This window comes from Penaeus monodon, chromosome 9 (assembly GCF_015228065.2).
Source record: "Penaeus monodon isolate SGIC_2016 chromosome 9, NSTDA_Pmon_1, whole genome shotgun sequence".
NCBI lineage: Eukaryota > Metazoa > Arthropoda > Malacostraca > Decapoda > Penaeidae > Penaeus > Penaeus monodon.
The window spans coordinates 36,965,654-36,980,653 of record NC_051394.1 but is presented as its reverse complement, the minus strand read 5'-3'; the positions used below and the strand labels follow the sequence as shown (position 1 = coordinate 36,980,653).

The following is a 15,000-nucleotide window of genomic DNA, read 5'->3' as shown; positions in this document are numbered from 1 at the left end:
TCATACATTCTCATTCTTAAACTCTCTGGTTGAGTAATATGACATCAGGCATAGCCAAAAATTGACAAATAAGTCACTTAACTTTATGAAACCATTAAAATAATAAAAAATGGCTTTGATTTTGATTCTCTTATGAGAAATCAGCTTTCTCCTACTTTTTGTTAGAGTACTTTCAAATATTAATGAAACTTATTGTCATGCAATATTTAGGAGAGGCTGACTACTGACATATATCTCAAGCTATAATATACATCTCCAGTCAAGACAAAAGCATTTGTGACAGTTTAACTTTAATGTAATCTGTGCTCATAAACAGCCACTCACTGATAAATATTAAAAACTGCAAATTCTAGTGCATTTAGAAGGCATGGCAATGAGGTATTAAATTCTATTCTCATTGTGTGTTTCAGCAGTTTATATACAACATGTTACATTAACTTGTTGATGTCAGAAGTGCATCAGTCAAATGTAGTTTTATTTTAATAATTTTGTTTATGCATAGTTGGCTCTAGAAGCACAAAGTCATCAAATGGTCAGTTACTAGGTCTACCTGACCTCACCTATCTACCCCACTTTTTATTTTATAAAAAATATTACTATTACAACTGTTAATAGTGTTATCTTACAATCATGATGACAACAGATGTGGTGATATTTGTAATGTTATCAGTATTAGACACAAACAAAAATCAAGTATTGGGTAGACAAGGAAGATCAGGTAGGCCTCATTATTGATTCCTTGATGCTTGTAAAGCCATATACATGTAAATAAAATTAACAAAATTAACATTGATTGTATCTTGCACGAGTGGGTTAAAATTAGTTTACAAAGAGGAGCTCAAATTTGCAATCAGTTCCTGAAACACTAAGTGAGCCACAGTAGTGAAAATTCCCTGTTGATTTGAAATTCACTGAGTGCATACCATTGATGAATGAGGTGCATCATGCATACATCAGCCTTGTTGCATAGCTAGTCTCACATCACTGATGCTTTAGGCTATTTGCTTGTTAGGTAACTACAACACTATAATTTTTTGAGCATATAGAATCTATGATTCTATGGGTCCTACAGATTTATGGCACTGTGATCCAAATTCACAAATAAATAATAAATAGCAAAATAAAATATCTATCAACAAATGTACAAAGGGGAAAAGGAGCCTAGTAATTCACCAAAGATACACTGTAAGGGTAGATTTAGCATTACTTGAGAAGCAGGTGCAAAAATAATAAATACTAATTCATAAAATGCAAGCAAAGGCAGAGAAAATGTAAGCCATGTAGAATGGGAATCAAAATATGGGAGTTTTTTGTATTTGAATGAACAATATTTCTTGTAACACATTAGTAAAAACAACATCCTAATTATTTTCTATCAGCCACTAATGATCATTAACCTTCTACAATATACAGAACAGGAAACTCAAACAACTGAAATAAATATGAGCTAAAAATAACTTCAGGAAAGGGATTAGAGGTACCAAAGTACACCACTTCATTTCCTTACTTTCAAAAGAACATTTTCAACTGAAGTAGATATTTCAGCTAAAGATAATGTATTTGCAAAAAGGAGGATGACAACCAAAGAGCAGGAAAAAGGGGTTAAACAATATAAATATAGTGAATTAAATAATACCAAAACAAGATTACTACAAAGGACATTTATTCATGATTATCAAATATCCTCCAACTGGCTAAACAGCTGAGGAATAGGGAAAAAAAATTAAATCAACATATTTACACATAATCATAATAAAAAAAAACATAAATAAACAAATACCAAAGATGATAAGTGGAGGAAGTAGAAAACCTTTAAAAACACCCTCTCTATCCCATTACAAAATGGTTAGCCATTATAATGGAAAACAAATAGCTCTAATTGTACTTCAAGGCATCTCTTGACTCTTACTGGTGTCACAAAGTTAAACAACAATACCAACAAGACTTACCAAAATTAATGCACCATTACAATTATTTGGCAAAGTTCTTCACAGCCTGACTTTGTTTCCATACAATCATCTTCAAGGTTATATTCTATCAACAAACATCACAATGATTATGTCCTGCAGATTACATACTTGTGCATGACAGATGAAACTGAGCTATGAAAATGCAGATTGCCTCACAAGCAAATAATTTTCTGGATATGACAGTTACAGGTGCTCATTTACCTACTTTGTACCATTGCAAGTTAAGAGACGTACATGGGGTACACAAGGTTGAATCTACAATGGCACAATTATACAATCTGCTGTTTGATCTATGTAAATGTCTACAAACTGAATGTTAGTATTAATAAATCTCACTTTTATGACAACTTCAATCAGCTACTTATATACACTTCTTTTTCAAACATATCCCTTAACCTGTAAAGTGCCACAGAAGAGTTTTAACATGACTAAAAATTAAATTCTGAATGTCAAAGAATAGTGCTTCTAAATTTGTAAGGCATATATTTCTTGCTTTGAAAAGTCAAAATACCTAAACATAACCAAGATACAATGTTTTAAATTTACAATTTTCCCCATTAACCTAGGCAAAGCTGCATAGAAAACAGGCCCCTAAGCAGCAGCTATTTCATGAGGTACCGTATCCTGGGAGGTGCTGGGAGATATCTGCATTAGCTCCCGTCAAAACATTATAAATATGCGTCAAATTCAATGAGCAACCAACTCTCTTGAGTATGTGGTGTAGGCTCCCAAAAGGACATCTCATGAGGCATGTCACAGTTTATGGATTAAAGTTCAATACTCACAATATTCAAAGTAGAAAATAAATAAACCATCCAGCAAAATGAGCCAATGATGCATTACTCTTCTTTTCTTTCTTCTTTTATGCCTTTCATAACTTCCAATTTAGAAGGAAACAAAAACTGGTTCTTGTTTTACATTTGTTTCACTTACCATTCAAACTGAAATTCTTGTATTCACCAAACAAAATATTCTACAATACACTTTCCTTTAGTCAAGCAATTCTTCAAAGCCTAGCAAGAAAATGGACAATGCTCCTTGTTAAGGTAAACACCAGAACAACACACTCAGCTTGTCCCAGTTCATATTTTGCCACAATAGGACTGCTAATGTCAATCACAAAGCTACTTCCTTAAAACTCTTATATAAATGATAACAGTGTACTATCAACAATCACAATATATACATTATCTGGAGTGGAATGTTAGACTTCAATGCAACATAGTCTATGCCACCATATCTTGCTGCTTTCATTTAAAGGCAATAAGGTCCAGTACATAAAAACATGAATCTCTCCCTTAATTCCTAATTTATCTGATGACCTTAATCATTATCAAATGAGCTGCATGCACTGAAGAGTAATCGAGTAATCACCTATTTTTATATAATCCAATATAACATATACCCAACAAAAGCTCTCAAGTCATTGCAAGTAATATTAAGCAAAAGTAGCTTAAAAACTTCTAGTTTACTATTTAATCAAACTGCCAGTAAGTCATTCATGCAAAATCATGACATTTCTGGGTTAGAGAGAGAAACTAAGTATGGATCAACAGACTGAATGATGTTAATCTATGAATGACTTGAGAAAATTGTAATATAAATTTTTTTACAGCTTCATTCACCAGTCAACATTTTTAAGTCAAGAAAATAAAGCAAAAAAAATCAACAAAACTGACTACAACCCATCCCTGTATTCATCACACAAAAATTAAGATAATTAATTTCCTTCCACCTTTGGTTCTACAATACATACTTTCGACGAGCAAACTGTCACCCTTTCCGACTAATAACCACCAAAAGCATAAAACACAGAAAATATCAACGTTTTCCTCTTTCAAACAAAAACTCGTAAAAACAAGGAAAAATGAATAAATAAATAAATAACAAGTTCACTCGACGATCCTCTCACGACAAATCTCAACTGATCAAACCACATATATTTAAAGTGCAGCACTTGTCATTACAATCTTTCTCTCCATCTCCTTATTCCCATTTGCTTGGAAGGATCTATTTGGTGGCCATAAAGTAAGTGCAGCACTTACACCCACTTCATTTTAACTTCTTTTGGCTAAACTCCACCATGTACCTGAAGCTCATGACTATGAACCACTCTGGGAAAAGCTGCAGGAAAGACAGCTGCAAAATACAAAATCAGAAGTTAAGTTTATTCTGGTAACTATGCCTATTCATCATGTAGTGTTTATTTTCAAGAGATATTCATATTCATACTTATCTCTAATAGTTATTAATACTTAATTTATTATTTCTAGAATCATAAAACTAGCTAGTTTCCTGCTAGACTGATAATTAAAATTAATATTCTTTGGATATTCCAATACATTATAAAAAATAAAGGAAAATAAAATATTTATCATCAATTTAAAAGACATACCAACAGGAAAAAAAAAAACATACAGAAAAAGAACTAGAGCACAAAACAACAAAACACACCACAGACACACACACACACACACACACACACACACACACACACACACACACACACACACACACACACACACACACACACACACACACACCACTCCCACCTGAAGCCCATGAGTCCAATGACCAGTGGTGCAGTTAGAGTAGCCGAGAGTTGCAACAGCACTTGTAGCAAAGTGGTCAGGGGTTGGAGTGAAGAATCCTGTTCATATGCACTGAATTACTTAGATGACAAAACTTAGCAATTCATACTTTTCTAAAGAAAACACTTAACATACCAGAAACTGGAAAAAATCTTAATAAAAATGTGACTTGCACTAAGAATAAGAAATTATAGAAATACTGTACACTGCCCTTGTATCATGACAGTTATAGTATTAAAATTAATATCAAAGTAACTACATAAAAACAATTATCCCCAATAATGGTTCTAATTCCATTAACAGAAAAAGAAAATCAGCCTTCTTTGATATGACTGGTGTACCTAAGACTGAAAGATATTTTAGACACACAAAAATACACATAGATGTAACACACAAAGAAAGTGAATAACCAGAACTGAAAGTAACTTAACCTGGCCTGTGAATCCTTTCATCAAAAGCATTCATGTTGGTAGACACACCTGCAGGCTCTATGCACTGGACTGTAATCCCTGATGAGTAATATTCTGCATCAATAGCTCGAGTGAAGCTACTGACAAAGGACTGGAAAATTATGAATGGCTTAATTGTGATAATGTAAATAAGGAAACTACTAAAATACAATATATTTATTCTAAGGTTTTATGAGATAATGTTACTGATTGCATTAACCAGGATTTCAACTTGAAGAGTAGCATGTAGCATGAGGGAAGGAAGGGGAGAGAAGCAAAGGGAAAGACAACTACAAAGACAAATAACAAGGACAGAGTAAACCAACCTTTGTTGCTGCATACATCTGAAGGTATGGTAGTGAAAGGTAAGCCACTTCTGAGGAAATATTGATAATAGCCCCCTTCTTTCTTTCCAACATTCCAGGCAACACCAAACTGGTCATAGCTGGCACTGAAGCTACATTCACATTCACATAGGTCCAGATGTCATCATCTGTTAGCTTATCAAACAGTCTTGGAGTGATCAGTGTTCCAACATTATTAACTGTAGAACAAAAAAAAAGTATTTGTATAAATCAATTTATTTTCTGCAATTCAGTACATCATAAGAATAAATACATACACTTTTTTTTCTTTTTCTTTTTTTACTGTAGGTTCATGTTTGAGCCACCGTGGTCACAGCATGATACCTAATTGTAGTTTTCATGTTGTGATGATCTTGGAGTGAGTACGTGGTAGGGTCCCCAGTTCCTTTCCACAGAGAGTGCCGGTGTTACCTTTTAGGTAATCATTCTCTCTATTTATCCGGGCTTGGGACCAGCACCGACTTGGGCTGGCTTGGCCACCCAGTGGCTAAATAGGCAATCGAGGTGAAGTTCCTTGCCCGAGGAACTTCATCGTATCTATGTTCGATTTACCTAAAATTATTTAAATCAGTGCGCATGCTCACATACGCGCACGGGCAATGCGTGTGTGCATGGATACACCCATGCAATTGCATGCGGCGGTAGCCGAGTGGTTAGAGCATCAGACTTAAGACTGGCACGACGCCAATCTGAGTTCGTGGGTTCAAGTCACCGGCCAGTGCGTTGTTCCCTTGGGCAAGGAACTTCACCTCGATTGCCTACCTAGCCACTGGGTGGCCAAGCCAGCCCAAGTCAGTGCTGGTCCCAAGCCCGGATAAAACAGAGAGAATAATTACCTAAAAGGTAACACCGGCACTCTTCGTGGAAAGGAACTTGGGACCCTACCACGTACTCACTCCAAGAGCATCACAACATGAAAACTACAATCAAGTATCATGGCAGCTCAAACATGAACCTACCGTTAAAAAAAAAAAAAAAAAAAAAAAAAAAAAAAAAAAAAAAAAAATATATATATATAATATATATATATATATATATATATATATATATATATATATATACATATATATATATATATATATATATATATATATATATTATATATATATATTATATACATATATATATATATATATATATATATATATATATCTATATATATATATATATATATATATATATATGTGTGTATGTATATGTATATGTGTGTGTGTGTGTGTGTGTGTTATATTATATGTATATATGTTATATATATATGTATATATATATGTATATATAGATGTATATATATATTATGTATATATATGTGTATATATATATGGATATTATATGTATATATATGTATATATATGATATATATAGTATATATAGGTGTATATTATGTAGTAGTATATATATAATTATATATATATTATAATATATATATATATTATTAATATATAAGGCACGGTGGCCGAGTGTTGGCGTCGACTCGGACTGCAGCGCATCTGATTCGAGGGTTCGAGTCACCGACGCCGTTCCTTTAGCAGGACTTCACCTCGATGCCTACCTAGTCACTGGGTGGCCAAGCCAGCCCAAGTCAGTGCTGGTCCCAAGCCCGGATAAAATAGAGAGAATGATTACAAAAAAAAAAAAAAAAAAAAAAAAAAAAAAAAAAAAAAAAAAAAAAAAAAAAAAAAAAGAAAAAAAAAAAGGTAACACCGGCACTCTCCATGGAAAGGAACTGGGGACCCTACCACGTACTCACTCCAAGAGCATCACAACATGAAAAAAAACTACAATTAAGTATCATGATGTGACCACGGCGGCTCAGACATGAACCTACCGTTAAAAGAAGAAGAATATATATATATACACATATATACATATATATATATATATATATATATATATATATATATATATATATATGTATATATATATGTATATATATATATATATATATATATATATATATATATATATATGTATGTATGTATGTATGTATGTATGTATGTATGTATGTATGTATGTATGTATGTATGTGTGTATATATATATATATATATATATATATATATATATATATATATATATATATATATATATATATATATATATATATATATATATATATATACACATATATAAAGATTTTGAATATATATCCACAAAAGCTTTACTGTTGAATGACTTACCTAAAATGCCTATTTCTTTGTCTTTCAAATGTCTTGCAATGTTATCATAGACGTGCCGGCCCAATGAAAAGTCTGCTTGAACAACATCTGTCTCAACTCCAAACTCAGCCGCTGCAAATGATTTACAAGTTTGATATTTTTATCTGTGCTTTACAATTCTCCAAAACCTTTTTTTTTTTGCATGTAATGCCATTAACAACTTCAGAAAGTAAATAATAACATAAATAAAATGCTATTGCTGCTATTACTACTACTACAACTACTTCTATTATTACTACTACTACTACAACTACTACTCCTAGTACAACCTACTATGACATGCATACACAAACACACATATTTAGCCTCATGTATCCCTCCTTATCTGGTCTAGTTTTTATCATGATGAATTCTACATACCAATTTCCTCTGCCACTTTCTCCAGCTTCCCCAAAGACCTGGAGACAAGTACTATGTTCATTCCATTTTTCGCAAGCTCTTTGGCATATCCTTTTCCTATGCCATCAGTTGAGCCTGTCACGACTGTAAAGATCCAGAAAAGCATTTTTTTAAAATCTTGAATAAATATGTGTATCTTAGAGACAGCTTAATTAGGAGAAAATACTGGCATATTCTGATTATATGAGACAAATACTATTACTTCAAAATTTTAATTCTTTTTCTCTAGTTAGATGACAGAAATGTACAAATCATAACCACAGAATTATGTAACAGTTTATAAATTCTACTTTTGTAAAAAAAAAAAAAAAAAAAATCCAAATAGTTGTATAGTGATATGGAAATAGATGTCTAATCCCAAACTGGATTAGGCTTCACTCTATGAAGCATACATTTAATTTCCTCTGAAGGTTAGTATTAATATTTGTTTTACATTAAAAAAAATATATATACATACATATATATGAATATATATGTGTATATATATTCATATGTCTATATGTATATGTGTGTATATATATATATATATATATATATATATATATATATATATATATATATATAAATATACATATACACATATACATACATATATATATATATATACTTGTAAATACATGCATACATACATACATACATACATACATATATACATACATACATACATGTGTGTGTGTGTGTGTGTGTGTGTGTGTGTGTGTGTGTGTGTGTGTGTGTGTGTGTGTGTGTGTGTGTGTGTGTGTGTGTGTGTGTGTGTGTGTGCACACTTAACCCAAAAGAAGCACTATATTGCATTCATTATGGCCTTGTGATTTCATGCAGTATTTTGCCAGAATATACATGAATGAGATTTGTTAGCCTTTGCTGGAGTACCAGACACATGTCGGCCACTACCAGATGCTGTCTTGTAAATATTTACAAATTATAATGCAACCATCTCATTATTTTAATTCGGGGGACTGTAAATCTGCCATTCTCAGAACACTGTAAACACAGCGATGTATAAATATGCCAACATGGCTGCTTATAATATGCTTCACTGTTTTCTCGAATTTCAAAATAACACTGGACCAAACTATTAAACATACCAGCCCATCTGCCATATTTTCCTACCAAGTCCTTCTTCCACAGCTTGGACCAGAAGTGCACTCTGACCCCTTTCGTGACCTTCCAAAGGACCCTGACAGTCACAGACCCGGCGTAATATATCCCGACAAGAGCAAACGCCTCCTCTACACGTTTCAAAACCGGCAAAATCTCATCTAATAGGTATTTCGCTGAATCCACAGCCACTGCCATCTCGAATGATTTCTAAAATTAGGGTTTTTTAGGTATACAGAGTCCAAGTGCGAACTTGCAACGCCCCTAAAAGCAGACCATTCGCACCAGGACGAGTCTGACGCAACGCCATGTAAACAATAACACGTGGGTGAGTTGCCACGGTTTGATTTTTGGGTGGCTTTATTTCCGTTTCGTTAATGTCGTTTTGGTCATTGTCTTGCGATCTATTCCGTATGAAATAAGAATGGTAATCCATATCGGGGAAATGTTGATAGACGATAGATGTAAAACATGTAAAAGGAGCTTTTTTGTCCACACTATAGACAGAACTCCAACTGGCATATTCACATACCATTTTGTTCAGTTTCTCACTGAAATATTCCTTTTTCCCGGGTGCTAACGAAGATTATTTGTTTTGAAAGGTTCCATACTTGTTTCACAACTGCATCATTTTGCTCTGTATATTACAGAACTTTGTATATACGGTATAAATTTCAGAATTTTCCAATTTATCTCCCGATAGGCCAGGGGTTCTCAAAATGGGCTACGACCCCTGCAAATTACTTCGATAGATTCGCGACCCATTCAACCAGCAACTAAGCATTTCTGACAATCACTAGGACGCGTGCATACATAGCGTGGCTTTATGGTGCATTATCGAACATCGGGCAGGTCACCACCGCTGACAAGTACTAGACGCGTTAGGATGTGTAGTGGGAGGCAGAAGAGAGGCGTGGGTTGTAAGATCTCGCAACCCCTTTAAATTATTTCGCGAACCCTCTCGGGGATCGTCACTTTGAGAACCTATGCAGTCTATTACCGAAAACTGATGCTCACGCATACTGGTATATACTACCGTGTCCATACCAATTTCTGATCAAAATTAGTTCATCTACGAGAGACAAAATTATATTACTTAAGTTGACACTCAACGTAATGGAATCTAGTAGTTCCAGTAGCTTTTGTAGAATTTTGGTGAGGTTCAACTTGTCATTTCCCCTCATGTTACTGTTTCTTGTCCTTACTCAACAGTGTCTCCAAGAACGCTGCAAGTCTGGATCCACAGTCGGTCCAGCCACGCGACACGCGTCTGTGGCCAACAGCATCTGTGAGTGATCGCGGGCGTTCGCCTATAAACTTCTGATCTGCATCAAGCGTTTTAAGTTTGAAGGAATCCCGCAGTGCTACAAGGCCCGTCAGCCTGTCAAGTATCATGAATCAGTCAAAGATAGTCAGACCTCCGGCCACAATCCCCCCTCGGTCTGGCCTTTTGAAACACCCTTGAGTGTTCACTTGACAGAGGATTTTGAAGTGGACCCGGATGGTAACCACAAGCATTCAATGGTAGAACAGCACCCCAGTAACCCTGTAGTTTTGGAGGATCATCCAGCGAATGTTAACAAAGATTATATTCTTATTCCGAGTCCAGCGATGCAGATTGGAGTGCTGATACCAGGAGTCAGAAATCCTAAGTCTATGGGACTTGCCTAAGTCTCGCTGCTGGAGCCAGTTCCTCTCGGCCCATGGGCTACATTGAAGTCTCCCAGAACAATGTGAATATCTCGTTGGGAACAACTGTCTACCACAGATGCAAGTTCGGCATAGAGGCACCCACCCGTAACAGGTAAGGTCAAAAGCCATTTTTTGATAAATGACCTTCATCTTGCCTACCTTGCACTAAGAAAACTGGATTCCAGGCTCTCCTAACAGACGACTGAAGCCCACTCATTGGACAACCAGATCATCTCATACTGTGTTGGAGCTCGTAAACTTTGGGCTGAGCATTGTGAGCAGCTTGAACCCACGTGGTGCCGGGATCCACCCATCGGCGAGGAATCTGAGGGCGATCTCCAAGCTGAAGGATGGTAAAGCAGTGGGCATTTGCGATATCCACTACTAAAGGCTGGTGGTGAACCTATGGTACGCAATTTTCATGATGTCCTGGATGCCATCTGGCATTCCAGTATGATTGCCTCGGGCCTGTTGAAGGGCATGGCCATTACTTACTTGAAGAGGAAAGTGTATTGGTGGGATTGCATTGCTAAGTACACCTAGCAGTCAGAGTTCACGTTTACATTCTTCGGAAACGGTTCAGAGGCCACCTACTGAAACTAGAGCAATCTGGATATACTCCTAGCAAACCCACAATAGACCATATCCTTGTGTTTCATTTCACTGTAGAGCACTATCAAGAGTTTGGATTGCTCTTCTCAGTTATCACAGACCAGCGCATGTCAGAAGCCGGTGTGCTTGCCATTACAACTGTAATCGAGATAATGAGGTGGTCAGGATGCCTTGGCTCAACGGTTCACAAGTAATGAAGTAACGGAAACCAAAATAGTCCAAGAGCCAGGCCGGAGTTTGCAAATACTGCTATACCTGTGAACCTCGAAGCAGCATCAGCAATACATCGACTGTGCTCTAGAAAATGAGTTTATAGAGCATTTTGTATTTAATACTCTTTGAGAAAGTGCATACCTGATTTTAGGGGATTCTGCTCCAATATTCAGAAGCTTTAGGAGATAAACTAATCTATCGAGCATAATTCAGGCTTTTGTCTGAGAAGAATACTGGAATCGTTTTTTTTTTCTATAGCATAGATTATTCGTCCTGTAAACTCTGATAAAGAGCGCACACACACACACACACACACACACACACACACACACACACACACTGTGTATATGTATATCATATTTCATATGTTTTTTTTTTTTACGGTAGGTTCATGTTTGAGTCGCCGTGGTCACAGCATGATATTTAATTGTAGTTTTCATGCTGTCATGATCTTGGAGTGAGTACGTGGTAGGGTCCCCAGCTCCTTTCCACGGAGAGTGCCGGTGTTACCTTTTAGGTAATCATTCTCTCTATTTATCCGGGCTTGGGACCAGCACTGACTTGGGCTGGCTTGCCCACCCAGTGGCTAAATAGACAATCGAGGTGAAGTTCCTTGCCCAAGGAACTTCATCGTATCTAGGTTCGATTCACCTAAAATTATTTAAATCAGCGCGCGTGCTCACATACGCGCGCGGGCGATGTGTGTGTGCACGAATGCACTCACGCATTCGCATGCAGCGATTGGTGTGTGCACTTGCACTGATTTTTTTATACATACGTATATATATATATATATATATATATATATATATATATATATATATATATATATTGTATATAAAATATAATATACACATACAGATATGCACACATGTATAAATTCTTTGTGTGTATGTGTGTGTGCTAACATTAGTTTTAAAGAAACTTTAATGTTGCAGACCATAACCAGGTAGTTAAAAATCCGGTTCTCAAAATTTGACTATATCGAGAATTTCTTGGATAAATCCCATAATGTTGGCCCAAAGCCTATCATATTATATGTCTCCTCAATCCTAATAAAAAGGCAACTTTTTCTGTAGGTAGTAGTTTTTTTCATAAATAGTTTATTTTTTGTAAATCAAGGTTAAATTTGACATTTAGCCAACGAGACTATCGATTTTCTATATTTGAGTGAAATAATAATAAAAAGCTACTGAAGATGAGTGAAAATGTACACGAATTAAAATATTGTGCACTTTATCAAAAGCCTTATGAAAAAAAAAAAAAAAACATTTATAGCACACACACCTGAGAATTTATGCTTGATTGATAGCACGGCACCTATGTTATGGCATCATCGCCTGCACATCCACCACTGTAAGACTCACATTCCTGAGAATCTTATGAAACAAAAAATATAAAAAATAAATAAGTTCTTCCTGGCTATCGGACTAACAACAAATACGTGACGAGTGTGTGTGGTTCAGATTGTAAAGAAGAAAAAGATATGTTTTTTTAGTGAAGATATCCTTTAGTCTGCCTAAAGATGTCACTTCACAAGGTTAATATAATATTTACCTTGAAAGTGGTAAATTGACATGTTTCTCATTTTCAATTCATTTGTTATGTTTGTTTAAGCTCTATACATTTATTTCATGATTCTTTGCTAAATTACTGATAATGGTTTAATGAACTTTAGTTGGAAATCACTACTTTAGACCTTTCTAGACTGAGAACAATTCACAAATGACAACAATCAGGCACATTCGTCCTTATAAACGCTTCTTGTTCAGCCCTAGTAGGAATAGGATAGAGTGTCCTATTATGTCCCATTTGCATTCTTGAAACCCGCCAATAACCTCTGGGAAATTCCGATGCAATCTTTCCAAAGGAGGAATTGGACCTGATGAAAGAAGCCAAATCAAGGCTTTGTCATGAAAAAAATGAGAGGATGATAACACTTCTATCGCCCTGTACCCTGCCAAGCCCAGTCTCAAGTGCAGGCTTGAACTAAGTAAAAATTCGTTTGCCAGGTCACTCTGGGTCCCAATGGCGGCTCGCCCATAAGAGCTGCTGAGCTGCATCCCCCCCCCCCCCCGACACTGTCAGGTGTATGATTTCACCAATCTCACTAGAATAATAAGCAAATAACAAACAATGAATTATTTTTATATGCCGTTTACAATATATTTTTAACTTATTTTTTGCGACATAAAAATATGAGTCATGCTGCATAATAGTGTAGGACTTATTGGCACTATATCTAGCAACGAAGAGCTGCATTTTATGTAGCTCAGACCCAGTTAGTCATTTCTTGTTCTGCTTATTTTGTTTACGGACTTACAGTACTTTTAAATGAATGCTTATTTTTTCTTAAATAATATTTCTTTTAATTTTAATTATTATATTGCAGTGACGATATCCCTCCATTCTGTTCTACGAGCCGCCACTGCTGAGTGACCAAGCTGGACGAAAGAGTTTTTTTTCCCCTGGACTCTCGGATTCATCAATTGCGGCGCAGGTCATACAAGTACCTTGGGAATGTATTTCCTAAAGCAGGTAGTCAGATGCCTTAAATCTAAATGGGTGTTGTTTGCAAATAACACCTGCGTGTTCCACACAGCCAGGATACGGTTATGCTATTAATTGCGAAAACTGATTTGGACCACACTGTTTAAGGTAGTTGCTACCTCTGCCATTCCTGGCATTGGCCTGGATAGGCAAGAAATTTCCACGGGCTTTTCCAAGCATATATCACACTGGAACCCTCAGCCGTGGGTGGCATATCTTTTGCCAGATATAATACTGCTCTCAGTGAGTGGTGCCCAGCATAAATTGCCTCCCCAAAGCCATCACGTGAGCTGAGGCCTTCTGCCGCTCCGAGACCCTCTACAGCTTACCCTAAGATTGACTTGGATGGTCACAAGAAGGATCTACAGAGGTGTTCATGTGTTGGTATTGCAATAATGATAAAACAGTGATTATCTGCATTTAGAGTTAAGTGTTTCTCTTTGGCTTACCTCTCCAAGGAGTTACATATGTGCTAGTAGCAGTCTTTCTTCTGATGTTTTTCCTCTTGATTTCCTGGTTTTCAAATTATATATGCATGGGAAGTATCTTAACTGTTCCACGAATGCAGTTTGCTGCCCTCTACCCGGTGCGAGTCATTCCATTTTCAAAAATGACAGTTCATGCCACCCAGTTTTTATGTACCACAAGCAGGAGTGATTCCGTGTTAGTCAAATTAGTTTTATTCAAAAATGTCTAATGTAATACATACATCCAAAAAACAATTCTTATCTGAACACGCAATTCCAAGTTCACGCTTGTTTACGAAAATTCATATATATTCTTGTGTTCTTAGAGAGAGAGAGAGAGAGAGAGAGAGAGAGAGAGAGAGAGAGAGAGAGAGAG

The 15,000-nt window shown here is 35.8% G+C and overlaps 1 protein-coding gene across 1 annotated transcript in view; it reads right to left on the bottom strand.

The window, feature by feature from the left end:
• Positions 1-9,404, bottom strand: part of LOC119577135 (inactive hydroxysteroid dehydrogenase-like protein 1) — a 10,307-nt gene extending 903 nt beyond the window's left edge. Inside the window, exons 1-7 of the mRNA XM_037924835.1 lie at positions 9,078-9,404; positions 7,951-8,073; positions 7,552-7,662; positions 5,337-5,554; positions 4,993-5,122; positions 4,523-4,620; positions 1-4,109 (exon numbers count right to left, since the gene is read on the bottom strand). The exon at positions 1-4,109 is cut by the window's left edge and continues 903 nt beyond it. Coding sequence (XP_037780763.1) covers positions 4,023-4,109; positions 4,523-4,620; positions 4,993-5,122; positions 5,337-5,554; positions 7,552-7,662; positions 7,951-8,073; positions 9,078-9,288 — 978 coding nt within the window. The 5' untranslated portion in view covers positions 9,289-9,404 and the 3' untranslated portion in view covers positions 1-4,022. The remainder of the gene's footprint in view (positions 4,110-4,522; positions 4,621-4,992; positions 5,123-5,336; positions 5,555-7,551; positions 7,663-7,950; positions 8,074-9,077) is intronic.
• Between the last annotated feature and the right edge of the window lie 5,596 nt (positions 9,405-15,000).